Below are 27,495 nucleotides of genomic sequence, written 5' to 3' on the forward strand. Positions count from 1 at the left end.
CGGGGTAGTCTTTCAAACTGAGTGCTAAACATAGTTTAAAAAAGAAGCCAAGAATGTCTCATAAACCTAACAGGAAACATTCTTTTAAATATTATTTTAAACCTCATAGAGACTTGGGCAAATATGTACCACTTAAGTGTTGTGGAATACTATTTTAAGATGTTTTACATTTGTTTTTGCTGTAGAACATTGTTTTAATGATGCAAAAATGTGTTGCATTCTTTTATGTTACATTTGTTTAACTCTGAAGCTATGTTATTTTGCCTGTCTAAAACACCTGATTGGTATAATAACGAGATGAATGGCCAATGGCTGAGCAGAGAAAGAATAGGTGGGGCTGGCACGCAGAGAGAATAAATAGGAGGAGAAATTTGTGAAGGGAGATGGAGAGCCAGAAAAGGAGGAGAGGAGAACTCCAGGGGGCTGCCATCCAGCTACACAGCAAGCTATGGAGTAGTAAGTAAAGAAAGGTATACAAGAAACAGAGAAAGATAAAAGCCCAGAGGCACAAGGTAGATGGGATAATTTAAGAAAAACTGGCTAGATTGATTCAGGGGGAGGGGCTTGGACCTGCCTCAACTGAATGTACCAGGCTCTACTGACTCCCCATGGGAGGTCTTACCTTTTTGGAGGATGGAATGGAGGTTGAGTTTGGGGGGGGGGGGGGGGGGACTGGAGGGGGAAGGGCGGGAGGAGGGAAGAGAGGGGGATCTGTGGTTGGTATGTAAAATTAATAGAGAATTTCTTAATAAAGAAAAAAAAAATAAAGCTGGCCTGAAAAAAGCCATGCTAAGGCCAGGCACTCATAAGAAATAGTAAGTCTGCATGTGTTTTATTTTGGAGCTGGGTGGTGGGCCCCCAAAAGAACGAAGAGTTCAGAGGAAAAAACAACAAACTACACTTAAGTGAACACCTTCATGAGAAACAATTATTAAAACGGAAGCTACTAGCTAGTGAAACTGAAAGGAAGCATGCACAACCTGTTGAAGACTGTGCATTGACATCTGCTTTGTGAGCTAGCAGCAGTTTCACGATTTTGACATGTCCTCCATTAGCAGCAGCCATTAAAGGGGTAATGTCACCTTTGATTCCCCTGTCTTCCACATTTGCATGCATTGCCAACAAAACCTGGAGAAAGAAGAAAATAGTTTACAGAGTATTAAGAAAGTACTCTGAAAATTTTCAATATATTTATATAAAACCTCCATACTCATAAGATTCCTAGGAATCCAAAACTATACAAGCTGTATGCTACAAGTCTGTATTGAAATTAGCTCAATAGGCAAAAGAGTTTATTCTTTTCCTAATAAATGGTAGTTTGAAAGGCTTATTTCTAAAACACAAACCTGTGCAAGCTCATAGTATCCAGCAGAACAAGCTAAACAAAGTAGGCTCTCCCCTTCCTCGGTATGTTCATTTACACTTCGACCTTCAATGAGTAATTTCCGCACAGCATTTACATCTCCTTCTGAACAGGCCTCTGCCAAACTGCGGCTATGGCAAGAAGAACAGTCATCTCAGAGGATGATATAAAAATCTGCATCATGTAAGTATTGTTTTCATGTCATTCTAAATTAAAATTAACCAGTATTCTAAAATGTTTTCAGATATGTACAACTAATTCACAGTAAATAGTGAAATTATAAAAATTCAAACATAAATGTAATAGATTAAGCTTTTGTTCAATTGCTAGAAATTCTATGACATTAAGAAAATATAAAATAGGTAAGACACCTACTAATTATGAAAGCCTATCTGAGTTCTTCCATCAAGTAAAAGAATATCAGACACAAGATGGGAGCATGTAATGTTAACAATAGAGTAACTGGTGTCCGTCCTGCCCTTCTACCTTGTTCAGACAAGGTGTTGTTCCTATCTGTAAGACAGGATAGTGTCTCTTGTCTCCACCACTTCCTGTGTCCAGGGTGCTCATACTCACATCCTCATCTTTTTTTTTGTTTTTTTTTTGTTTTTTTTTGTTTTTTTGAGACAGGGTTTCTCTGTGTAGCTTTGCGCCTTTCCTGGAACTCACTTGGTAGCCCAGGCTGGCCTCGAACTCACAGAGATCCGCCTGGCTCTGCCTCCCGAGTGCTGGGATTAAAGGCGTGCGCCACCACCGCCCGGCCCACATCCTCATCTTTACTCAGCAACAACTTTACCCACTGTGCCATCTCCCCACATAGCTTTATTTTCAATCAGAGGAAGAAGGAAGAAGTCAGTAAGGACTAAAACTCTAACATAGTAATGATACTTCTTCACATGCTCTGTTCACACTCCAGACTTTATATATAAAAATAAGACTTTCATTATATAGAACCAGAAAAATCTAAAATATTACTTATAATACATCGAATCCTTATTAATACTAAAATCATATATACAAGAACTATGAGAGACAAAAAATAAAGTCTCTTGGTCTAACATTCACATTTTGTAAACAAGATTTATGATTTTTTTAAAACTTCAGGAAACAAAATCCTCATCTTCTAAACCATACATATGAACTGAAAAAAATACAATTGATAGAATAGCACTGACTTCTTTGTCACTAATACAAAAGAAAAGCAACATAAATAAGTGAAAGGGTTTTTTTCTGAGTTTTAAGCTATAGGTTTCTGGGAACTCAACTAGGCGTTGGGGGAGGGGGGGAGCAAGCTGTCTTAACAAAGAGCTATCACTCCAGTCCTCAACGGCTTTCAGCATTGGTCCTAAGACAATGGTGTTCACTTCATCTTCTTGAGCTTCATTAAGCTATTCATCTCCCAGTTTGCTTACGCAACTGACATTAAGAAAAAAAAAAAAATCTACAACTTAAAAGGTTTGTTTTTTTATGTACAAAAAAGGTATGTGTTAAGTGGCTATAGTATGAGGCACAAAAAAGCTACATAAACATCAACTATTTCACTCTCAGGAAAACCCCTGTTATACTGCTCACAACACAAAAGCACTCACTTGTCCGACTGCCCTGCATTTGCTGTGCTTTCAGCTCTCATTCGCGTAAGTGCAGCAGCAGCTTCATCCAACGCACAGCTGACAGACGATGTCAACCTCCGGAGCACTTCAGGGTCTGCAAAGGCTTTACCATCAGCCGTGGATAACTTGCCTATTCCTATTGTATTATTTTCACACCAATATGTCAATACCCAAAAGGAAAACAAAGCAAAACTCGGGTTACTAAAATCTGCATGTTAACATGAGCTTCATATACTATAATAGCCACATCTGTCTATAATCTTGAGGTCAATTACTCTTCTCGAATCTAAAAACTTTATCCACACCACATAATCCCTGGATTCATGATCTGACACGCTATGGTGTCAGATGTGGGTCTTTAGCCTATGCTGGACAGATAGGAGACTTCTCTGAAACATGTCCTGTCTTTGGGAGAAGAACCTATGTTCAGAGGTTATTGAGCTGTAGGTATTGAGTCATAAGCTATTTAGTCACTTTTATCACCACAGGCAGAAAGACTTCCAAAAATAAAGTCAATATACAGCAAAACAAAGAAAAAGAAAAAGAATTGTAGAAAAATTATTTTTGACTCACTGACGCCACAAGTGTCAGCAACATCACTCTATTTTTGGTAAATGTCTACTTTTGCTTTAAGAAAATGGATGAGTAGAATACAGACTGCATAAAAAAGATAATCTACATATAACTACCTCTTAAAAATTCACTACATATACTTATCACATATACTTAGAATCATCTAAAATTATTCAGAATAGCAAAAGAAATACAAAAGTAAAAATAGTAAACATCTAAATGAACATAAGTTACTTTTCCATATATTTCTAATAAAGCAAGCTTACCATGATTAATATTCATTATTAATTTATTCCAGATTATCCATCTGCATCACCTGTGGTGCTTATTAAAGACATGGGTGCTGGGATTGGAAAGATGGCTCAGTGATTAAGAGCACCTGATACTTTTCCAGGACATGATTTTGTTAGCAGCTATGGGGCAGGTCACGAACACCTGTAACTCCAGCTTTAGGGAATCTGACACCCTCTTCTGACCTCTATGGCACTTGCACTCATCACACACACACACACACACACACACACACACACACACACACACACACACACACACACACAGTATCTCAAGCCCAAAGATATTTCAGACAAGTAATTCAGACAGAAACTAAAATTTAGCAAGGAAACGCATTATAAACTGTAGAACTAATTGAGATCAAAGATCATGCACTTGGTAATAATAAACATTTCTGTAAAATAACAGTATTTTATAAAAGTGGGAAAGGCACTATACTTACATAGTCTTATGAAAGTTTATACTTGCTAGCTCTTCTGTCAAAAACTTCTATCAACTATTGTACAAAACTAAAGGTATATTTGAGAAGCAACTATGATTTCACCAATAATAAGAAATTCTCAGTCACCAAAATTCATTTCTGCTAATCAAGATGTCCAAATGATAAAGGCTGTCATGGTCTGATTGTTAACAATCAGACCCGCCCTTGGCCCTCCCAGTGTCCTGACAACATCATCCTATGTAAAGTGCCTTAAAAAAAAAAAAAAAAATCCTCCCTCTTCTCTCCTCTCCTCCCTCTCTCCTTCCCCCTTTAATAACAAAACTCTCCACATGAGTGCCATGGTATGGTGTAAGTGACTTTCCACCGTGGCCCCCCTTGGGCACAGCCAACCATGTCTGCATGGTGTGTCTCCCTCACCCGCCGTGGGGCACCTTGGCTCAAACCCACCAACGCCACCACATGCTGTTTTTTAAATACAACACTGCTAAGATCAAAACCTACTGTCCAACTGATGTCATTAATGTTCAAAGTCAAATTATAATCGGAAGTCTATTGGAGCACAATTGAGATCTATTTGGTGTATTTCCAAATGAGAATTAGCTACCATTTCTCAGGCTGTTGTCAACTCTATAACAAATTCTAGTCAAACAAGCAGAGAACGGTCATTACTTAAAAATGAAAACAGAAGAAAATGTTAATTTTGATCTATGAACTTCTCATAGCTCCAAAGTTCTTTTGATCTTTGTTCAGCCTCAGCCACCTGAATGTTAGACTGCTAGGACTGCAGGGACCCACCACCATGTATGCCCACAAAAGCAATTTTAGTGGATAATCAGGATGCAACAAAAACATTAATACAAAATAAATAGTCCCTGGTAGATTATGGTGATCTTATGTCAAGCAGCAATAACCAAAAAGAGAAAGAGTATAGTGTAACCAGATTAATCTTTCCAACTTCAGACATTTAATCACAGGACATACATAGAGAATGCATTACAACATCTAGGTTTCATTTGAAGATAAGGGTAAATCATTTTTCCCCCTCCCTTTCCTTTTGAAACTTAATAAAAATTAGCAGAATGCAATTTAGGAATTCCGCCCTTGATAAAACTAAGATACCTCTTTTTTTTTTAAATTTAGAAATTTATTCTGTTTAATCCACAAGCTTTATATAACTTTAGTTAAAAAATAAAATAAAATAAAACAAGTGAAACCAAGACACTACGTCCAAGTCCAGGTCCCCCCAGCCTGCCAATGCAAGAGCTCTTCAGTTTGTGTACCAATTCGAAGAGTAGGGAAAAAATATGGACGGGAGCCACAAAGTTTCATGAAACAAATTTATCTAACTGAAGGGTCCTTGCTGGGTTAGATAAACTGCCTTTACAGAAGGGGGGGGGGGGGAACGGAGGGGGAGAAGGAAAACAAACCAACCCAAAAAGGAAAAAATCCCAGAGTTCTAAATCAATGTATGAGCCTGTCATGCACAGACAGACTCTTGGGTATCCGTGAGCAGTGCCGCCCTGCTCTCCAGAGCTGGAGCCCCGAGGTGTCAGCAGAGACTCCACAGAACAGGAGTGTTGGCTGCATTAAAACACTCACTCAGACCTTTGTCCTTCAACAGTGGTCTCACTCTGGGCAAGCTTACGAACCTATCCAAGGCTGAAAGCATAATTTACATGGGTGCTCAAATTTAAGAGGAGGAGGAGGAGGAGGAGGAGGAGGAGGAGGAGGAGGAGGAAGGAAGAAGAAGAAGAAGAAGAAGAAGAAGAAGAAGAAGAAGAAGAAGAAGAAGAAGAAGAAGAAAAGATACCTCTTTAAATCTAAGGTTCTATTGGGAAGGTAAACAGAATAGACTTCGCAGAAACAGCTATCAAAGAGAAACAAGACGATCATAAAGTAAGGACTTGAGAATTAGATAAAGAAACGAGTGTAAGGCTTTGGTCATGAAACTGGGACACTAGCTGAACCTAATCAATTAAATACAAGTCTCCATATACTCTCTAAAATCAAATGGGATAGGACCTCAACTTGGCACCAAGGAACAGGGGAGACAGAAAGGAGGAGTACTAAATGGATGGTGAGAAGGTGAACACCAATATGCTGCATACTCAATCCTCAGCTTCCTTCCTTTCTGCTCCTAAGAGACAGAGAGTGTTAGAAGCCAGGCTTGTTATTCACAAGACTAAAACCTGCAGACATGTCTCTCAAGAAATTCAACAGATTTGAGAGGAAAGACCTACATAGTAATATGTTAGGTAATCCCAAAGAAATAAAAACTTCTGTATGTAATCACAGGTAGGGAAACTAAAATGTTCCTAACAAATTAGATAACACTGGCATAAGTATTATTCTTCGGTCAGTTTATTTATTGTTATGTGTATTTGTAAGTGTTCTACTGTGTGCATGTATATGTATCAAGTGCATGCATGATGACAAGAGGTCAAAAAATAGGATCAGGTCCCCTGGAACAGGAGTTAACAGTGGTTGTGAGGCATTTCTTAAGTGCTAGGAACTAAACCCTGGTCATTTCCAAGAGCAACAGGTGCTCTTGGTCACTGACTCCACTTTTACAGTCCCTATTTACTCATCTCTTAAGACTTCACTTAGGATGAAATTTACTGTCACTGTGAAGTTAAAGTATATCAAACAGATTATCTTGGTGGGTCCAACCCAATCAGAAACTCAGGAAAAGCAGAGAGAATTCTTTGCCTGGGGATAACAAAGATAGGGGATTCAAGAAATAAAAGATTTTAATGTGCCCTTACTGGCTTAAAGATGGAGAGGAGCTGTTCATCAAGGAATGTGGAAGCAAGAGAAGACCCAACTGATTGTCCACAAAGAGCTTGGAAGTAAACCTTCCCCAACAGCAGATAGGTACAAACGTAACACAGGTGACTTCAGTTTACAAGATCTTAATGCAAGAGAATTCAGCCACACTATGTTCTAGTGTCTGATACACAAATCACAAGGCATTTGAGTGTAATTTCTTGTGGCTGTATAAAAAATAAATACGATGTAATAGGAAACCAGGAATGCTTCACAGTGAAATGTATCAGTTGGCAAAAGAGATGTGTACACTTTCCAATTTAGCTTTTTATGTCATTGCTATTGGCTATGAACAGAACTCAGGGATCACCACAGTCAAAGACAATTTGATAATCCAGAAAGACAACCCAAGGCAATAAAAACAAAACCAATTTTCAAATGTCACCAAGTTCTGGGAGAGACTAGGAACTAGTGGTGCAGAAAATGAAACCATTCACAACTGCAACACCCAAGAGCAGAAGACAATAGGGCAATAATTTCAAAAATCTGCAGGAAATTATTTTTCAACTAAACTTTAATGCAGAAACTATTAAGCATGAACACAGTAAGACATTTTCACATGAGATCTCAGAAAATTTTGCCCCTCACAAGCAAAATGAGGGAAAATAAAGCAAAACTATTAACAACAACAAAAACCTCACACATTCATACATCTTTCTTGAGAAAGGTGTTCTAGGGCTAGAGAGATGGCTCAACAGTTAAAGAGCACTGGTTACTCTATCTAATCAAGCAAAACCTAGACTATGAAAAAACTCATCAATTCTCAGAACAGACAGGATATTTAGAGTCGTTAAAAGTAAATTTCTTTTTTCCCCCTTTGACTGTCTTTATGGCCCCATTTTTAAAGGAATCCTTGAGATATATATGCAAGAAATCATAAATGAAATAACGAAGTTCATATCTGTATTTAAAGACATGGGGATGTCACCAGAGTAGTAATGAATAAAAGATGAATAAAAAATGAAAAAGAATAAGTCTACCCATGTACTGATGCTTATTAAAGTTGAAAAATCACAATTGGAGTTTGTTATGCTATTTCAAGCTTTTGTGTGAAATTTTTTATTAGAAAAGAATAAGGGAGAGAAATGAAAGAATGAGGAAGAAAAAAATATTTATATAATCCTTCAATTGAAATTATGTTCTTACAGAGAAAATAAAACAATTTGCTTTACTTATATAGGTACACAGCCTGTATTGCACACTGGGGGATCGAAGCATTCAATTATTATCATAAAGTTGCTACAAACTGCAACTGAGAACTAAATCACTGCTGCTAGGACAAAGAAGAACTACTGCAAGCCGTGGTTAGAATATTCCATTAATATATAACCTAGTTTCATGTGTGTTATGCATTAAAGATAGCAATAGTTTATTCATTAGCAATAAATTCAGTCAACAACACTGTAATTAAACTTCAATGAATCTTACCTAATGTGTTTTTTCAAAGAAATAAAGGAGCACACACTACAGTAGCAAGAGATATGGTATGAATAACAAGGAAGACATGACTATCAAGAGCACAAGACATACACACCTGCAGCTTCTAGTAAAGCTTCCAGTCTAGCCTGTGTCTCTGGATCTACCGTCCTGAGGTCTGCACCGTCAGCAGTGCCTGATAAGAGCAACTTGGAAGCTGTTTCCAGCATTGGATTCTCCAAATCATCCTGGTCCAAAATGAAAGACTCCACCTAGAACAGAAAAAGAAGACAGGAAAGAGGAGAAGAGGACAAAAACAAAATAAGATCAGAGGGAGAAAAATATATTTAGCATAATTACCAATGGTAAGTATAGTAGTAATTCTAAATAAATTCAAACAGCTAACACCCATTGCTTAAACTAACAGAAAATTAAAAGTTGAAGATTTTGAGAACTCATTCTTCAACTGCAATCTTTTTATTTACTGAAATCATATGCATTCTTTCCAGTTTTAATGTGTGCATAAGATACGCCTAAGCTTGTAAACATAAATCCTGGATCCTTCCCTCTACCAGCTCTTTAGGTAGTCATTTTGAACACTTGGCTTTCCTTAGTTTTTGCACTTAGAATTTTAAAATTACAGTTAATGCTTAAAAGCTCAAATTTTGCATTACAACAAATACTGTCAATTAAAACGGCAGGTTCATTTTAATAATCACTTTTGGGGATGTCTGTCAAAAATCCAAGTTTAATAGACATCGTTTGCCAGTTGTACTCTGCAGCAAAAAAATAGCATTTCATGAAAAAAAGTGGCTAAGTTTTCTTAGGTCTCAAAAATTTGTGGAAAGAGAGCTGGAGAGGTGACTCAGCAGTTAAAAGCATGTATACTGCTCTTCCTGAGAATCCAAGTTCAGTTCCCAGCACCCAAGCTGGAGGATTTACAAACGCCTACAAATCCATACTCATGTGCACATATCCATATATACACACATACCTATAATTTCAAAAGATAATACATCTTTTAAAAACTAGTGAAAAGTGAGATCTGAAGTATTTTCTTTTCTTTTTTTTTTTTTTCCCCTCTGTGTAGTTTTGCACCTTTCCTGGATCTTCTTCTGTAGACCAGACTGGCCTTGAACTCACAGATCCGCCTACCTCTGCCTCCCAAGTGGTAGGATTAAAGGCATGCGCCACCACCGCCCGGCCCTGAAGCATTTCCTTTAACTACAAGCATATAGCAATGAACAATACTTGTATACTTTGGTTCTACAACCTTAAGAATGTGAAACATTTACTCACTACTGCTTTATACTACCAGTGAAAATGTCTACATATATACTACACAGTAGAAACAACAAATGCCTTAGTATTATGAGGACAATAATTCTGACCTCCTGATACCCTGAAATGATCTCCTAGACCTCCAAAAGTTTATAGACCATATGTTTAGATACACTCACTATAAATAAGAGTAAAATGAAAGAAATTTAAGGAAACCAAAACCTATCCACCACAGCTCGTTTTGTTGTTGATTTGAGAGTTTGGCTATGCTGCCTGGTCCAGCATCAAAATCCTGGACTCAAAGAGATCATACTGAGAAGTACTGGGAACCTAGGCAGACAAGACCACACCCAACAAAAATCTTAAGGTGCTTTTACACAGCACTGCAAAAACTACAATAAAAAACCTAAAGTAATAGGAGGCTAGAGAGATGGCTTAGTAGGTTAAGTACACTAGATGTTCTTCAGAGAACCTGAGTTTGATTCCCAGTATCCACACAGTGGCTCACAAATGAATGGGGATCAGACATCTTCTTCTAGCCTCTGAAGGCATCAGGCATGCAAGGAGTCTACAGACATACAAGTAGGCAAAACACTCATACACATAAAATATAAAGAACATACACAAAATAATAAATATCTAGAGCACAGCATGCTCAGGCCTAGTATCTAAAAGTACAAAAGAAAGAAAAACAGTCAAAAGAAAAGCATTTTCATACTGACAGTGACATTTTTTTCCATCCTCAAATGTCATCACTTTAAAATGGCTGTCTCTCTGATGGGAGTATATGGACCCAAGTGCTGGTACTCTCGGAGGCCTAAGGCATCAGATCCCTTGGTGCTATAGTTACAGGTAGCTTTGAACAGCTTGATATGGGTGCTGGGAATGGAACTTAAGTCCTCTGCAGGAGCAAGGAGACAGGGGGCTCTCTTAACCACTGAGCCATCTCTCCACCCCCCATTCTTTTCAGAGACAGTGTCTCACTTTGTATAGTCCAGCCTGCCTTGGCACTCACTGTGTAAACTAGGCTGGCCTTGAACTTCGAGATCCACCTACCTATGCACCACCACACCCAGCTTACCACTGCTATTTTTAATCAGCACACACTTAGTGGTAAATTATAAAGTTTTTGTTCTCTCTCTCTCTCTCTCTCTCTCTCTCTCTCTCTCTCTCTCTCTCACACACACACACACACACACACACACACACACACACACACACACACACACACGTATGTATCACACAGTGCATGGGTGATCAACAGAAAGTTGCAGGAATTCACTTCCCCTTTCAGCTTATGATCCCAGGGATCAAATTCAGGTCACTAGATTCAGTGGAAAGCACCTTTAATTTACACCAGAGCCATCTCATCAGCTCATAAATGACACTTCTAATATTTCAAAGACAAATGAGCATAGAACACTCGGAAACTAATGTAATTGCCTAAATTTTTTCATAAAATTCTGAGGATATTAAATTCAAACAAATGTTAACATGCCAGGGCTATACCATTTCGTTTTTTTTCTTTTTTCTTTCTTTCTTTTTTTTTTTTTTTTTTCAAGACAGGGTTTCTCTGTGTAGCCTTGGCTGTCCTGAAACTCGCTCTGTAGACCAGGTTGCTGGGATTACAATTCTGTTCGTAAAGGGGCAGCAAAGGCATGCTAAAGCGAGGGCAACACAGTCTAACCAAGTGTTCAAGTGAAGGGACATTACTGAATAAAGTACAACTTCTACTTTCCTAAGTGCATTTTTGGGTGTGTTATGATTCACAAACGCCTTTGCATTCTGTAACCCGGTTCAAAAGATGATTCTTTCTAAAGAAAAGGCTGTGCCCAAGCAATGACAAAATAGCGTCTGCTAAAATATCTATAACAACTTCAATGTAATGAAAAAGGAAAATATATAAGTATGAACACAAATGAAATGAACAGATGAGTAAGTAAAGATTTTAAGTTAGCTTTAGAAAGTAAACGGACTCAATTCAAAGGCAAAAATGACAGGTGCCAAATCTCTCCAAAAGTATTGTTAAGCAGAAAAAAATAATTTTGACCAAAATAACTAATCTGTTTAAGATGAGAGAGGAAAAGTTATTTGTGGCACTGGCAGATACACACACAATTTCACTCTGATGGAACACGACAGTTCACAGCAAGAAAGTTCAACTTATAAGTTAGGGGAAGGTGGCTTATGTTACAATGTATTATTACTAAGCCTAGTGAAAACTTACTAGGATAAATATAGTTGAAAAAAATAGCTGTGCAAGGCCTATGAGACCCTAAGTAAAGGAGTTTGCAGCCAAGCCTAAAAACTGGAGTTCCATTACCAAAACCCACATGTTGGGAGGAGAACAAACTCCCATAAGCTGTCCTCTGACCACCTTATGTTCATCATGGCACGTTTCCCCACCCCTGTATCAATAATTTATTGCATGTATGGTATATGTCCGCACAGTTTCTATGCTCTTTGAAAAGGAACACTGTTTAACTTACATGCACACCCAACAAGTAGGTAATCTATGTTCAGAAATCAAGAAACTTTTGGAGGGTGAAAAACTTCAAAGAATTAGAAATTTGGGCTGATGGGAGGGCTCAGCAGGTAAAAGTGCAAGCAAGCCAAGCTTGACAACTGAGTTCAAACCCTGGGAACTACATAGTTGTCCACTCACCCCCACAGGCCCACTGTGATACGTGTACCTATCTATCCTCTCTTACACATACACAAATACATAAATGTAACTTTTTGGAAAGAATTTAAATTACCAGATGATCCTGATATTCTTTCCTTTTTGATTCTAAAAGGGTTAGAGTATATTTGGAGAAAGGAAAGCTAATTATAAAATCTTAAATGGAGAAGGGAACAAAATGTTCTTTTCATTGATTAAACACACATTACAGACATTCTATATTCAAAAGTGTTTACTACTGCATTTATACATCAATGTATAAAAACCAATCTTGTTATTTAGGAACTTTTTTAAAATGATTGTGTACAAGTGGCCAATAATACAAGTAAAGGAATATAATGTACTGTGGGGGTAGTGGTGGTGTAAAGGGCTACACGCAATTAGAGAAAAAGCAAGAAACTTTCCTTTAACGTCATTAACCCTTCCCTCACCTGGAGGCTGTAAATGTAGCCTTATGGTATAGAGCTTACCCAGCATGCACCAAGTCCTGGGTTCAATCCCAAGAGCTGTAAAAAGAAATATTCAATATTCTTTTTTAAAGTGGATTTTGTGTTCTATTCTCAATAAATACAGATAGAATGACACAAGAAATTCACTCTTATAAATATGCAAAATAGCCTCTTATTCAAATTTAAACTATATTAAGCATATATACCTCCTTTTCATGTTTTAAATGTTGTTAGTAGTTTATCACTAAAAAAGTATCAAAGTTAATGAATATTTAAGTTTGACAAGTGTAAGTTACATTTAAAGTATTGTAGATGTATTGTTAGAATTGGGTATTCCACAAAAATGATTATGCATCACTCATTTTTATTGTTTACTAACTTTTTGAGAACATACATGAGCACTGTATCTGCATCACTCTCATCTCTCACTGTCCAACCTTCAACTCCTCCAGTGTCCATCTTCCAAAAATTCATGATTTCATCTTTAACTATTACTATTACATGTACATACACACACACACACACATATATATGCAAACATGTGGTTACACAACCTACTGAGACCATTTAGCTTTGCTCATATATACATATGCCCAAGGCTGATCACTTGGGATTGGACAAAATAACTGGGAGCTTGTCTGTGGAAGAGAGTGATTTTCCCTGTATTATTAAACTCTTGTCCAATATAAAGACAGAAAACTGGAAAGGAAATCTAAGAGCCTGAGAAATAAAAATCACAGGCCTAACTCATTATTACAGTTAAGAGACATACAAAGATCCTTATTTAAATGGCAGGTTTCTAAATATGCAGCACAGAGACCCAGGTAACCTCAGACCCACTCATTCAATGCTATCTACCAAAAAAGTGCATGTTAGAGTAATAAGAAACTGTATGTTCATAGAGCTCTACAAAGTCTAACTTTTTTTTTATTTTGAAATCAAGATTACTGAGTAAATTCACTACGAATGACTAAAAGTAGTTCAAATAAACATTTTAGGTCCCTCATACAACATAAAATGTTAAGTATCTCCTATTATGTATTGTTCTTTTAATAAATTGTGTTCATTTGTCTTTGGGTATCCACATGTCACAGTGTATGTGTATAGGTTAAAGGTCAACTTGCAGGGGCCAGTTGTCTCTTTCTATCATGTGGGTTCCTGGGCTCAAACTCAGGTCATCAGGCTTGGCTGCAAATGCCTTTAATCCACCGAGTTATCTCACCAGCCTTCCTATGAGGTGTTCTTGACACTACCCCATTCCCAATAAATAATAATCTAACAGGCCTTTAGAAATAACTCAGTTTTGAAAATAGTAATAAGGCAAGCCAGAAGATGAATCTTTTTTCTTAACCTAGGCACCAGAGGCATTCTGGATGAAATAAATAACCCTTTCTCGTTTGACAACCAAGAACATACCCAGACACAATCAAACGTCTCCTTGGAAGAGTAAAGAAAAACTCCCATCTCAATGCCCACAACCCCTTAAAAACAAAACAAAACAAAACAACTCACATGGGAAGTAAGTTGAGAACCTCTGAGTTAAGCAGAAGCAAACATATAAATCTAAAATGTGAAAGTTTACAGTAAAACCATTTCTCCCACTAAGCAGAATAGCAGCAAAGATAAAAGAACTGCTCTAAGTTAACAGGACTTGAGCAACAATAAATCATAATACTGATCCTATCTGAAACCTGGCTTAAGCAAGCCAACTGGGGAAAGAGGGCATTTGAGACAAAAAGAAATAGGACTATATACTTTGGAAGCATAAAAGCATTAGTTTGGCTATGTAAGAAAATACACTTTGCTTTTCTGAGATAGTCTCATGTATCTCTGCATGGTCTCAAACTCACTATGCAGCCAAGAGTATCTTGAACGTTGGATACTCCTATATCTACCTCCTAAGCGCCAAGATTACAGATGTGCATCACCAAGCCCAGTTTTATGCAATACTGAGGATCAAATCCAGAGCTTTATGCATGCCAAGCATGCACTCCACCAAATAAGCCATGTCTCCGGCTCTAGGAAATTCTGAACAATATATAAAGCAATTTTTGGACTGGTCTCTTTGTATGTTTGTTAACGTCTTAGCTTTGTAGTGGCTTCACTGCAGACTGATTCAGTTTTGCTTTGTTTTTTTAAAGCAAATATTACCTATATTCAGTAATAATGTTTATATTACAAAGTAAAATAATTTTATCACATTCTCCTCAATATAAAACAAACATAGCAGATACAGTTAAATAAAAGCCAAGGTCTTTTTATAATGGTAAAATCCAAATACATGTTTATACCAGTAGTGATATTTCCAAATCGTTCTATACTCAAAACAGAAAGACAGGAAGTTTTTTGGCCATTTGAAACTACAAAACAATTTAGACCAGCTGTGAACATCAGCAATTTAAATTAACACTTTTTCTCAAAATACAGTCATTAACCTCATAGCTAAATCCAAAGGATAAGGAAATAGTGTACTTTGATTAACTGGCCATCATATATACCAACTCCACTAAAGAAACATCTTTATACCTTGTTCTCAAAGTAGCTAGCTAGCTATTAGCAACAGAAACACAAAAATGATTATTATGATCATTGCCGTCCATCAACATACAATCTAGAAAGACATTGCTAAGTGCAAACAAGTATCAAATATATTTGAAAAACAAAAAGAACACTAAAGAGGAAGACAGTGATAGTGATGATATGCAGAAAGAAGACAGTTCTCTATAAGCATAGTAAAAAAGAGCAATGCTTAAGGAATAGGGTACGTTAGTACAGTTCTGAAATTTTCACCATTTATAAAACCTATTGAAAGGCTTCCTTTAAACAAAGTGTTTCAGAAACATAAATAAGAGCCCATGCAAACAGTTGTTTTGGATACATGTGACTTCAAAGATGAAACCTATTAAGAATTTATTTCAATATACCAAATAAAAACGATGTGAGGTTCTAGCAGAAGGGAAGCTCAGACTGAGTACAGCATATTTAAGATGGGACTCCCTGGAATTCAACATTCTGCATGCACTCATTCTGCCACCACAGCCACCAATGATGGCTGTTTCTGTTCCTCTGTACACTATCCTGACATTTACCAAGGCAAACACCTGCACTTTAGACAAACGTACAGTGTGACAAAAAGTCCATTTAAGTTTCCTTCCTTTGGGTTGGTTTTGAGGATCTTGTAACCAATGTTGGTCTAGACTAGACCTCTATCTGGCTCTTGCCTCTAGCTCCTCTGCACTGAGGCATATCCTGCTGGTATATCCTGCTGCCACCATACCCAGCTACAAAGGTCCTATAGAACAGCAAATGATTCCATATATGCTCCACAACAATAAGGTCTCTGCAATTTAAAGTTAGTCACACTTAATCCCTCCATATAAATGTCTGATTTTTTTTATTTTTATGAATCTTACTTTTAGTAGTATCAGCATTTGATTCTTACAATCAATTTGATAATTTCAATGGAAAAATGGTATATTTACATATACAGAACCTCTAATAACTATATATTTATATAATACCTACAAAACACAAATGCTCCAGTTATTTGAAACTGTGATCATGAACTGAATTCCCTAAGTTCAGATTTCCCCATCTAGTGATATTCAAACGACAGGGTAAATAAACATAATTTAAGACAACATGTTTCTGAATATTGATAGAATTTATCATCAAGAAAATGTCTTTTGCAAGTAAAAGATACTAAAAATCAGCATGAAATGGTAGATATAAAATTGAAGGATGAATCTAACAACTTGAGTTCAACCCCCAGAACCTACATAAAGGGAGAAGAAAAACAACTGCACAAAGTCAGTTGCCTTCTGACTTCCAAATACATGACGGAACACTAGTGTCCCACATACATCACACCCATATGAGCAAGCACATGCACATGTGTGCCCCCCAACCCCCTTCTTCTCTTAAAGAGGTGCTCTCTTTCCTTTCACCATGCCATCCAGACAGAGGAAGACCTGGAAACTCCAGGGCCTCAAGAGCCACTGCTGCATAAGCCAAGTCTGCCAGAGCAGCCAAGGAAAGCACCACAGCACCTGGGATGATGGGGATCCTGGAGGCACAGATCACCACTGGACCAACTTCAACAACCATCATCCAGGTTACTCTGGCAAAATTGGTATGAGGATTTATCTTAGGAGCCAGAACTTCTGCCCAACTGCCAACCTTCCCAAACTGTGGACAGTGACCAGGAAAGAGACTCAAGTACATGCTGTAAAAAACAAGACTGTAACTGTTCCCACCACCAACGTGGGACTAAGGGCTACTACAAAGTTCTGGTGAGGGGAAGGCTCTCCCCAAGCAGCCTATCACTGCAAAAGCCAAATTCATCAGCAGAAGGGCTGAGAAGAAAATTAAGGATGTTGGATGTTGGAGATGCCTGTAGCCTGGTGGCTTGAAGCCACACAGGCAAGTTTATTAAATGCTAACATTTTTGAGGTCTGAGTATAGGTTTTTTGGTGATGTGTCTATTGACAACAGTCACAGTGTATGGTGGATAGACATGGCCCAGCCTCACATCTCAAACACTTCGGAGTATGTGTGTATACTACTCAAAAGTGTTGGATTCCAGAAAGCAGTTGTGGATTCCTAAGTCCCTGTTATACTACGAGGCCTGATATTCAAAGAACTGGTTAACACCATTAACTCTCAGCCCAAATGTATCTCATAAAAAGCAAAACAAACAAATCCTGAGGACCAGTGAGAGACACTGGAGCTACAGATCTGGCTGAGCAACTAAAAGCACAGACTGCTCTTCCAGAGGACCCAAGATCAGTTCCCTACATCCCACTATTTGCAGTTCACAACCACCTATAACTTCAGGTCCAGAAAATCCAGAATGCTCCTGGCTTCTATAGGCATACCCACACCACATACATACACACACACACACACACACACACACACACACACACACACACAATTTAAAAAAAAAAAAAGTGGTAGATCTCAAAAAAAATTTTTTTAGAAGCTAATGATTAGTATGACTCATAGTACGGAGATATGTTAGCAAAATGAAAGTGAACATAATTAAAATAATTTAGATTTCAAAAGTAAGGGTACAAATCATTACTAATCTAGTCCTGTATTTTTACATTAAAATTTATCTATGTTATAAATATGAGTTACACAATTACTAAGATCCACTAATCAGTAATAGAATTAACACAGCCTTTTTGATAGAACACACACAAAACATGACTTCTATTTTTAAGCTTCAAGGTGCTCATCTGTCCACAACTCAATATCAAAACCACTAATATGATCTAGCCTTAAAATTTTCTTAACTATGAACTTCATAAATTACGTAAACTAATTATATTTAAAATAAGATAAAGTTGTTTTTTATGGTCTAGAATTTACAAATAATATTTTTCCATGACATACTTACTATTTAAACCACACACACACACACACACACACACACACACACACACACACACACAAGGATGCACGCCATTACCAAATCCATCATGAAACTGCTGTAATTTTAGAGTCCTGAGGCTATAAAATGTACAAAGACAATGGGGGAGGAGGGTTGATGTTCATGATGGACTTGCTAAAAAAGTTTAAAAATCAGACATATTGGATTTCTTATATAAAATACTAGATACTTTAAGAAAAGTGTGCAATCAATAATTAGAAGTATTTTTACTTCAGAATTACCATATAAAATACACATACTTGTTTAAGAAGATACACAAATCCAAGAAGGGCACATCCTTGGAACCACAGGACCAAAAAGATAGTACAAAAACCAGTGAAACACAGCATATGTTTAATATGTTACATAACTGTTAACAAACAATTCCTTCAAGTTAGAAAAGTATGCTATCACACAAGTATCTCTAAAATTTCTGATTATTTAAAAAAATGGAAGTCAGGCCAAAGTAAAACAATATCAAAAGCTTATTCTAGGGGAAGAGTGTCATCTTTGCAACTGCTGGTTGACTCAATTTAATGCTGATATAAGAAGTGGAATAATGAGAAGGAAAAGGAAAACAGCAAACTCAGTGAAAGACAAGAAAGAAATGAGAAATCAGAAAAGTAATAAAATCAACTGGGGCAATATTAGGAAGTTTTTTAAAGAAAATAAAAGAAAAAGTCAATTATATGTTTTCGTTGAAAGAGACAGCTAAATATTATTTAAAGTCACAAAGGAGTTGGAGATAAGGGCTCAGCAGTTAAGAGTACATACTGCTCTTCCAGAGGACTGGAGTTCAGTTCCCAGCATACACATTGGGTGGTTTACTATGCCTGTAACTGAAGGTCTTAGGGATCCATGACCTCTGCCAGCACCTGTATTCACTGCATATACATATAAAGATGTGTGCATGCATGCACATACACATACGTACACACATGCACAACTTAAGATAATAAAAAATGTTTAAAGAAAAAGGATTGAAAATAGAGGAATGAAAAGGCAACCACAATCAAAGGTTATTTTTATCAGCTAGAAAATAATCTAAGACAAAAAACATTACATAGAAAGAATACTTTGTAATGCTAGAGAGCAGTGGACACATCCAGGGTGGGTCAACCATAAATATACAACAACAAACCTAAAGTATATGGAGCTTAAAAAAAAAAAAAATCAAACCAAATGAGAAAATTTCCATATATTTCTCTAAGAAAATGATGAATATGCACACTATGCAATGACAGAGTCAGAAATAAAATTACTATAATATTTAAAGAAAAATACATGGCAGAGAAAATGGAGCTTTTTAAATTAAACAAACATCTGACCATACGTTAGGAAGAAAAGAAAACAACCAATTTCAAAGAGATAAATTTATAATTTATATATACAAGGTTATGTTCTTGGTGCTAAAAAAAAATGGAATATTAAATATTAATAGTAGATAATCTACTTGAAATTTAAAAAACTTCACTAATTAATAATAGAGGAAATAAAAATCTAAAAAAGGACATTATTTCCTACAGGATTTGATCATATTTTCTTCCTTACAGACAAGGTTAGAGCTACTCTTAACATCTAAATAAATCAAATATACTGACAAATTATGTTAGTGGTACAAAGAGAAAAGGGGATTTATAAGAAGGAAGATATAAAAAGTTCTATGGAAGCACTGACTTTTTGTTTTCTTCAAGTGTGGACTGCTTCTTCCTGAACTTGCATTCTTCAGGTCCTCGCTCGTATTACATTTCCTTCAATCACACAAGGGGGTGCTCTCCTCCACTCCCTACCATACCACCCCAACTCTTAATAGTCACAGCTGGAAATCACCACCTTCTCTCCTACTTGCTTATTGTTTCTTTTCTCCACAGAAGACAGGAAACTTTTGCAGACTCACATGAATTGACACTATGGTGGTAAGTGTACTACTGCTAACTCATAGCACAGTTTCTGGCACTACCTAAATATTTCCTTGAAGGAATATTTAAAATAAACTAAATTATGATCAACAACTGTAAACATATAACACATCACATTAAATATTACAGGTAGAAAAACATGAATCATCAACAAAATTGTATGGTTAAATTAAGTATCTACTGCTGGGCATGGCGGCACACTTTTAATCCCAGCACTAAGGAGGCAAGAGATTGGTGCCCAGACTACATGATGAGACTTTTCTCATAAAAATAAAGTACCCCCGACCATAAAAAGTACCCAGTAAGTCAGAAAAGTAATTTGCTTTCTTTTATAATAAAAATCTAGAATATACACAACCTTAAAATGAAAAACATTTAATTTAAAACAAGAACAAGACACTCGAATAAGAAAGAACAGCGGCAGTTCTGAAAAACCTACCCAATGTTAAGACCAGAAAATGTAACAAAATGCTGTTAAGCACAATTACTGAAAAAAGGAAAAACATAATTTACAGAAAACATTATTCTTCCAGAATTTTAACAGAAAACTAAATAAATGGTAAGACCAAAATATACATAAAAAAATTAACAGCCTTCCTACACAACAGCAACAGCTTATTAGAAAATATTTTTGTAAAGATGCTATTCACAGTAACAAAAGCTCAAGATACTCAGAAAAATACCTAACCAAAAAAGTGTGTAAGACCTACGAAAATAAATTTTAAAGAATCTATCAAACTGTATGTAGACATAAAAGAACACCTAGAGAAATGGAGAGGCATACCATGGTCCTGGGTGGGAAGACTCAATAGTGTAAAGATGTCAATTCTCCCCAAATTAATCTGTAAATTCAATGCACTTCCAATCAAAATCCCAAAGGGATTTTTAATGGAACTTGACATGTTGACTCTAAAGTTCATCTGGAAGAGAAAATACACAAAAATTGCCCAAAAATTTTTTGGAAAAAGACAATGGGGAGGGGTGCCCTATCAGCTGTCAAATATAATATGAAATGAAAATAATCAAAACTGTAGAATACTGAATCCAGAGCACATGTATTGGGACTTAAAATATGATCAAGGTGATTTTCATGTTAGTGGGAGAAAAGAATGTATCACTCAATGATTTATTCTCGGAGAAATGATTAGGAAGCTGGAAAAATTAACTAGGCCCTTACCATGATTATTAAAAGAAAATTCAGATGAATTAAAATCAATTAGAGACATAAATAAAACTGCATTGCAGAAGAAAAATAAGAAACTAAAGTGCTCTGATACTGTTGGTAAGAAGACTTTAAGACACATGAGAACACTGGGAAAGTTTTGACAGCATAAAAAAATAAATATAAAAATGCTACAAAATAAGAAACTTGAAAAGGTAGGTAAAAATATCACAAATTATAACAAATAGGTTAGTAAGAGAATCATAAAGAAATTTTAAAATTCTTTCTAAGGATAAAATGGACAAAATTTCATGAGTAATTTTTAACAGAAATATAAAATTCCAGTATATATGCTCAACTTTATTGGGAAACAGTTTAATACAAATTAAAATAAGGTATAATTTTATATCCACTGGCAAATAATATCTAAAAGTTGGGGTGGATGGTAGAATATAAAAATTCAACAATTAGAATTAAATTTTTCTTTCTAGGAATTTTATCTACTAAAATATTTGCATATATATGTGTACATGGTTGTTGACTGCAATATTAATCTTACAGAAACAAAAGGCTACAAATTACCTTCACATACATCAGTACAACAATGGCTAAAGAAATTCAAACTGAAGGAAGAAGTGCTCTGGATGGAGCTGAGGTAGGATACTTACCTAGCATCCTCAAGGCTCATCCTTCTAACTCTCAACATACCTGCTACCACTTCATCTCTTTAGCCTGCAACAGTTATCTTCATAAACTAACAGGAATGGCTCCTTCCACTTCTAATGGCCTCCTCTCACTTGAATACAACAGAAACCCTATTTCCTTGCATCAGACTAGAGCCTGAACACTAAGCATAAGGCATAAAGGAAATTCTGCCTTTTAGTTATCCATACTCTTCTGTATTTCTTACCTTAACAATAAATTAGGGGCTAGCAGTTAGGAGCACTTACTGTTCTTCCAAAGGCCCCAAGTTCAGTTCCCAGAACCCATGTGGCCTCTCACAATCATCTTTGATTCCAATTCCAGGGGATCTGATGCCCTCCTCTGGCCTCCCTGGACAATACATGCATGTGATGCACTTACATACATTTAGGCATAAAACTACTGCATATAAAACAATAAAGCATTTAAATAAACAAACAAAAATGACCATATCGTCTTCTATTGGGTGGTTTCAGCAAGTAAGGAATAAAAACCAACTTCTTTAGAGTTTGGGCACTAGAGAATCAAAGTAGACCTGAGCCACATATGCCTGCATCCTAGCATTTAGGAACCGATAGCTTCAGGCCTGACTGAATTACACGGAGACATCTCACCATCACCTCCAACCTCTTAACTCCCAATTAAGAATTATCTAACCATTTCTATAGATTAGGGAAAAATATCAACAGCTAGTTTGACAGCTTATATTATTTCAAATATATAAGGCTAACTTTCAACTTCCTGGTACATATCATTCACTTAAAAGCATGTAGGTATATATATGTAACTTTTGTTTGCTTGCTTTTATGTTTTTGATAGGGTTTCAGGTAGTCCAGGTTGGCCTTGGACTCAGTATACAGCACTAATGGCCTTCAACTCCTGATCCTTCAACCACCACCTTCCAAATGTTGGGATTACAAATGTGCACCACCACATGGAGCTTCCTAATAAATATTATTTTGAGAAATGGTCTCTCTATGCAGTTTTGGCTGCCCTGGATCTCACTATGCAGACCATGCACAGAGATGCTCCTCCCAAGGGGCTGGGATTAAAGGCACGTGCCACCACACCCAGCCTCCTAATTAATTTTAAATGAAGGAAGTGTTGGTACTGTTAAGACCTGTTCAATCGCCGGGCGGTGGTGGCGCACGCCTTTAATCCCAGCACTCGGGAGGCAGAGCCAGGCGGATCTCTGTGAGTTCGAGGCCAGCCTGGGCTACCAAGTGAGTTCCAGGAAAGGCGCAAAGCTACACAGAGAAACCCTGTCTCGAAAAACCAAAAAAAAAAAAAAAAAAAAAAAAAGACCTGTTCAATCAATGATATTCTCAAGTGGTGGCTTAAAAAAAAAAATTAAGCATTATGCTCTCTATTCATATTATTTCTCCCTCTATATTCAACAAATATTTTGTAAATATTTATTATAGAGTAGAATGTGTGTTATATTTTTCTCAATTTTTTTCCATTACTACCTTGTAGGAATTCTGAATATTCTGAGTACAAGCTCTGTCTCAGACACATGGTTTGCCATGCATTTTTTAACTGGTGGGTCCTCTTTTAGGCATTTTCTTAGTAGCTTCTGAAGAACAGGTTTTTTATTTTGTTAAAGTCCAAATCCCTCACTTTCTCTTAAGTTTGTACAGTGTCCTGTATAAAATATACTTACTAGTCCAAGGTCATAAAAATTTTCTCTCACATTTTTTATAGAATTATAATGTTCTGGCTTTTACAGCTACATTTACAATTCACTGGTGAATTTTTGCACATACAAGATTTGAGTATCTTTCCTTTCTATAAAAAAAGATATCTGAACATTTTGGCACAATTGATAAAGAAAACTACTTATTGAACCACCCTGGCACCTCTGTCAAAAATTAACTCCCAAGTGTTCTGAATCTTCTATAGAATCTTAAACTAATTCATTAAAACCACCACTATCTTCTTTCAATAACAGAACAAACTAATTCATTAAAACCACCGCTTTCTTCTTTTATCAATAATGTAACAAACCATCTTAAAGTAAAAGCTTTATAATCCATCTTGGTTAATAGTTTTATTTCTAGTAAACTTTAAATTTCTCCTTATTTTTCAGGTGTTTTGGATATTCTAGTTTTTTCCTATACAGATATTAAAATATCTGTTTCTTTCAAACCCAAATATCCCACCCCACCAAAAAGCTTAGTGAATTTTGACTGAAATTGTGTTCAATATATACACCACCATGAAGGAAACAGACATCTTTAACAGTGTTAGGTTTTACAATCCATTTGTGTCTTCATGTATTTAGGCCACCTTCATGTTCTCTGAAATATTTTTAGTTTTCAAAATGAAAACTATATAGTTTATTAAATTTGCTTCCTAATTGTTCAATATTTTCTAGTGGGATTACAATTGACACTTTAAAATGTTTTCTCTTTCCAAGAGATAGTTTATACTAGCACAAGACTGCCAAATTTATTTTTCTAGTACTTTTTTTTTGGGGGGGGGGAAGGTTAAAAAAAAGAAAAAGAAAAAAAAATCAATGAAATTTTGTACATTGACAACTATGCTATCTACATACATTTTGTTTTCTTCAAGTCTTTATGGGTGCTTGGGGAAGTTATTTTGTTCTTTAAATTCTGATTTATTAGGCTAAGATCTCAAGTACCAAGAGTGGACAATCTTACAAAGAAGTCATCCAGTACCATCACTAAGTGCTACATTGCCTACAAGGCTTTCTCTGATTCTTATCAGGTCAGATTCTTTTCTTTCCTTTTTTTTTTTAAAAAATATTTATTTTCTATGTATACAGTGTTCTGTCTGCATGTACACCTGCAGTCCAGAAAAGGGCATCAGATCTCATTACCTCATTATGAATGGTTGTGAGCCACCATGTGGTTGCTGGGAATTGAACTCAGGACCTCTGGAAGAGTAGCCAGTGCCCTTCACTGCTGAGCTACCTACCTCTCCAGCCCCCTCAGGTCAGATTCTTACAATCAGTTTATCAAGAATTTGTTTTAATCAGTGGGTATCAAGTTTGATCTTTTCTGTACCTGAGACAACCAAATTTTTCCTTTACATGTGTTGACACCATGAATTACATTAGTCAACTAATGTTCAACCAAATTTACATACTTAAATATACATCATTAGTTTGACACACTATACTGCTTGGATGTTAGCTACTATTTTACTAAGATTTTGTTTCTACGATCTGCTGTGGGATGTTCTGTATGGCAAATGTGTTGATGATTAGTCAATAAATAAAGCACTGATTGGCCATTGGCTAGGCAGGAAGTGTAGGCGGGACAAGGAGGAGAATAAAAGCTGGGAAGTGGAAGGCTGAGTCACTGCCAGCCGCCACGATGAGAAACAGCTTGTGAAGATGCTGGTAAGCCACGAGCCAGGTGGCAAGGTATAGATTAAAGGAAATGGATTAATTTAAGCTGTAAGAACAGTTAGCAAGAAGCCTGCCACGGCCATACAGTTTGTAAGCAATATAAGTCTCTGTGTTTACTTGGTCGGGTCTGAGTGGCTGTGGGACTGGCAGGTGAGAGAGATTTGTCCTGACTGTGGGCCAGGCAGGAAAACTCAAGCTACAACGATCTGATGTATAATGGTTTCCAACTATTAAAATTACATTTGTTTACTCTGTGTATGTGTGCACACATGGCCAGGTAAGAGGACAGTGTGCAGGACTTGGCTCCCTTTCTATCACTTGGGTTCTGGAGAGTGAACTCAGGTAGTCAGACTTGGGAAAAGGCGCTTCCATCTGCATAGGCATCTCATGAGCTCCTTGGAACTGTATTGTATTGTTATCAAAGTGATGTTAACCTCAGACACGGGGAATGTGATCTCTCAGTGTCTGTTTTCCACCAAAATATACAATTAGTGTATTTCCCTTGAATGCCTCACACTGTTTGTACATGAAGCCATCTGGACAGTAAGCTGTCTATGTGGGAACATTGTAAATCATAAATATAATTTCTCTAATAGATTTTTCAGGGTATTGATTCTTGAGTGAGATTTGGTTGTCAGCGGTTTTCCTAGAATTTGCTCATTTCATCTAATTTAATTTTATGGGCATAAACAGTCCTTTGCTAGTATTATTATTTTATCAATGTTGGGAATCAAATTCAGGGCCTCACACATTAGCAAAGTACTCTACTACTGAGATATAACTTTTCAAAATCATACTTGTTTATTTGTGCACGTGTAGGCCTGTATGTGCCACAGTATACATGTGGAGGTCAGAGGAAAATTTGTAGAAGTTGGTTCTCTCTCTTTCTACCACACGGGTCCTGAGGATCAAACTTCAAGCCACCAGGCTTGGCAGCAAACACTATTATTTACTGAGATACCTCACTGGCCCTTTTATTAGCTTTTTAATAGATATGGATAGGTTTCCTGATAACATAATGTTTTTCACAATCAACACAGTATGTATCCTTTCAATCTCTCTCTTCCTCTCATATCAATTTTAATCATTCCTTCAAAGTGCCAACTAATCATAGATTCTGCTTTTATCTTCACCATTTCTTGTATTCAGGGCTTCTGTTTAATTTGCTCTTTTTCTGGTTTCTTAACACAGAATTTTTAGATTACTGATATGTCCTCTTTGGGATCATTTCCTTCCAGGCCAGTTCACAATGACCAGTCCCCACCACTCAAAATTCCCTGTTGGCCAGCCCCTCCAAATAATTTTAATTAGTTTCTATTCCTTGTCCAGCTTATGTAAACATGTCCCTTATGCCATCTTGTTCCTTTTTTGTTTGTTAAATTGTACAGCAGGGTAATTTCATCAACAAATCCATATTTTAACAATGACCTACTTCACCAGCAACTTTGGAGTATGTGTCTCTCTCTCTCTCTCTCTCTCTCTCTCTCTCTCTCTCTCTCTAAGTTCTTAGCTGAGCTCCAGCTCTGTATTAACTAAATTGCTAGATTACCTTCTCTTGGACATATTACTAAACAATTAAACATAACCCAAGCTGCTATTGTCCTGTGTGCCAAGAACACTACAGGTAGTCAATAAAATAGTACACACATGATATCTCACCAGTGTAATCCCAGCACTCAAGAGGATCCCAATTTCCAGAGCAGCCTTGGCTAGAAAGGAAGTTCAAAACCAGCCTAAGCAATTCTCAAAAGCTAAAGCAAAAGTTGTTGAAAACACTAATTTCCCGACTCCTGAGATGGTACACTGAAGTAGTCACTTGCTGTCAAGCCCACCAATCCGAGTTCCATCCCCAGGACCCACGTGGTGGAAATGAGAGTCAAATCCCTCCAGTTGTCCTCTGCCCTCCACATGTGCACAGTGGCACACCACATCAACCAAAGAAATAAGTATTTAATATACTTCAGT

General features: G+C 36.7%; 1 protein-coding gene and 1 long non-coding RNA gene across 5 annotated transcripts in view; one reads left to right on the top strand and one right to left on the bottom strand.

Annotated features, from left to right (window-relative positions):
- Ankrd17 (ankyrin repeat domain 17) overlaps window positions 1–27,495 on the bottom strand; it is a 135,043-nt gene that overhangs the window by 67,174 nt on the left and 40,374 nt on the right. For all 4 annotated transcript variants that reach the window (XM_059274650.1, XM_059274649.1, XM_059274648.1 and 1 more), the window contains exons 2-5: window positions 8,640–8,793; window positions 2,953–3,109; window positions 1,347–1,494; window positions 981–1,128 (exon numbers count right to left, since the gene is read on the bottom strand). In XM_059274650.1, coding sequence (XP_059130633.1) covers window positions 981–1,128; window positions 1,347–1,494; window positions 2,953–3,109; window positions 8,640–8,793 — 607 coding nt within the window. The remainder of the gene's footprint in view (window positions 1–980; window positions 1,129–1,346; window positions 1,495–2,952; window positions 3,110–8,639; window positions 8,794–27,495) is intronic.
- Window positions 6,138–20,287, top strand: LOC131920323 (uncharacterized). The gene is made up of 3 exons (XR_009381612.1): window positions 6,138–6,175; window positions 8,553–8,886; window positions 20,243–20,287. It is a non-coding gene; the product is annotated as an uncharacterized LOC131920323 (long non-coding RNA).

The sequence above is a fragment of the Peromyscus eremicus genome, chromosome 10 (genome assembly GCF_949786415.1).
Source record: "Peromyscus eremicus chromosome 10, PerEre_H2_v1, whole genome shotgun sequence".
Lineage (NCBI taxonomy): Eukaryota > Metazoa > Chordata > Mammalia > Rodentia > Cricetidae > Peromyscus > Peromyscus eremicus.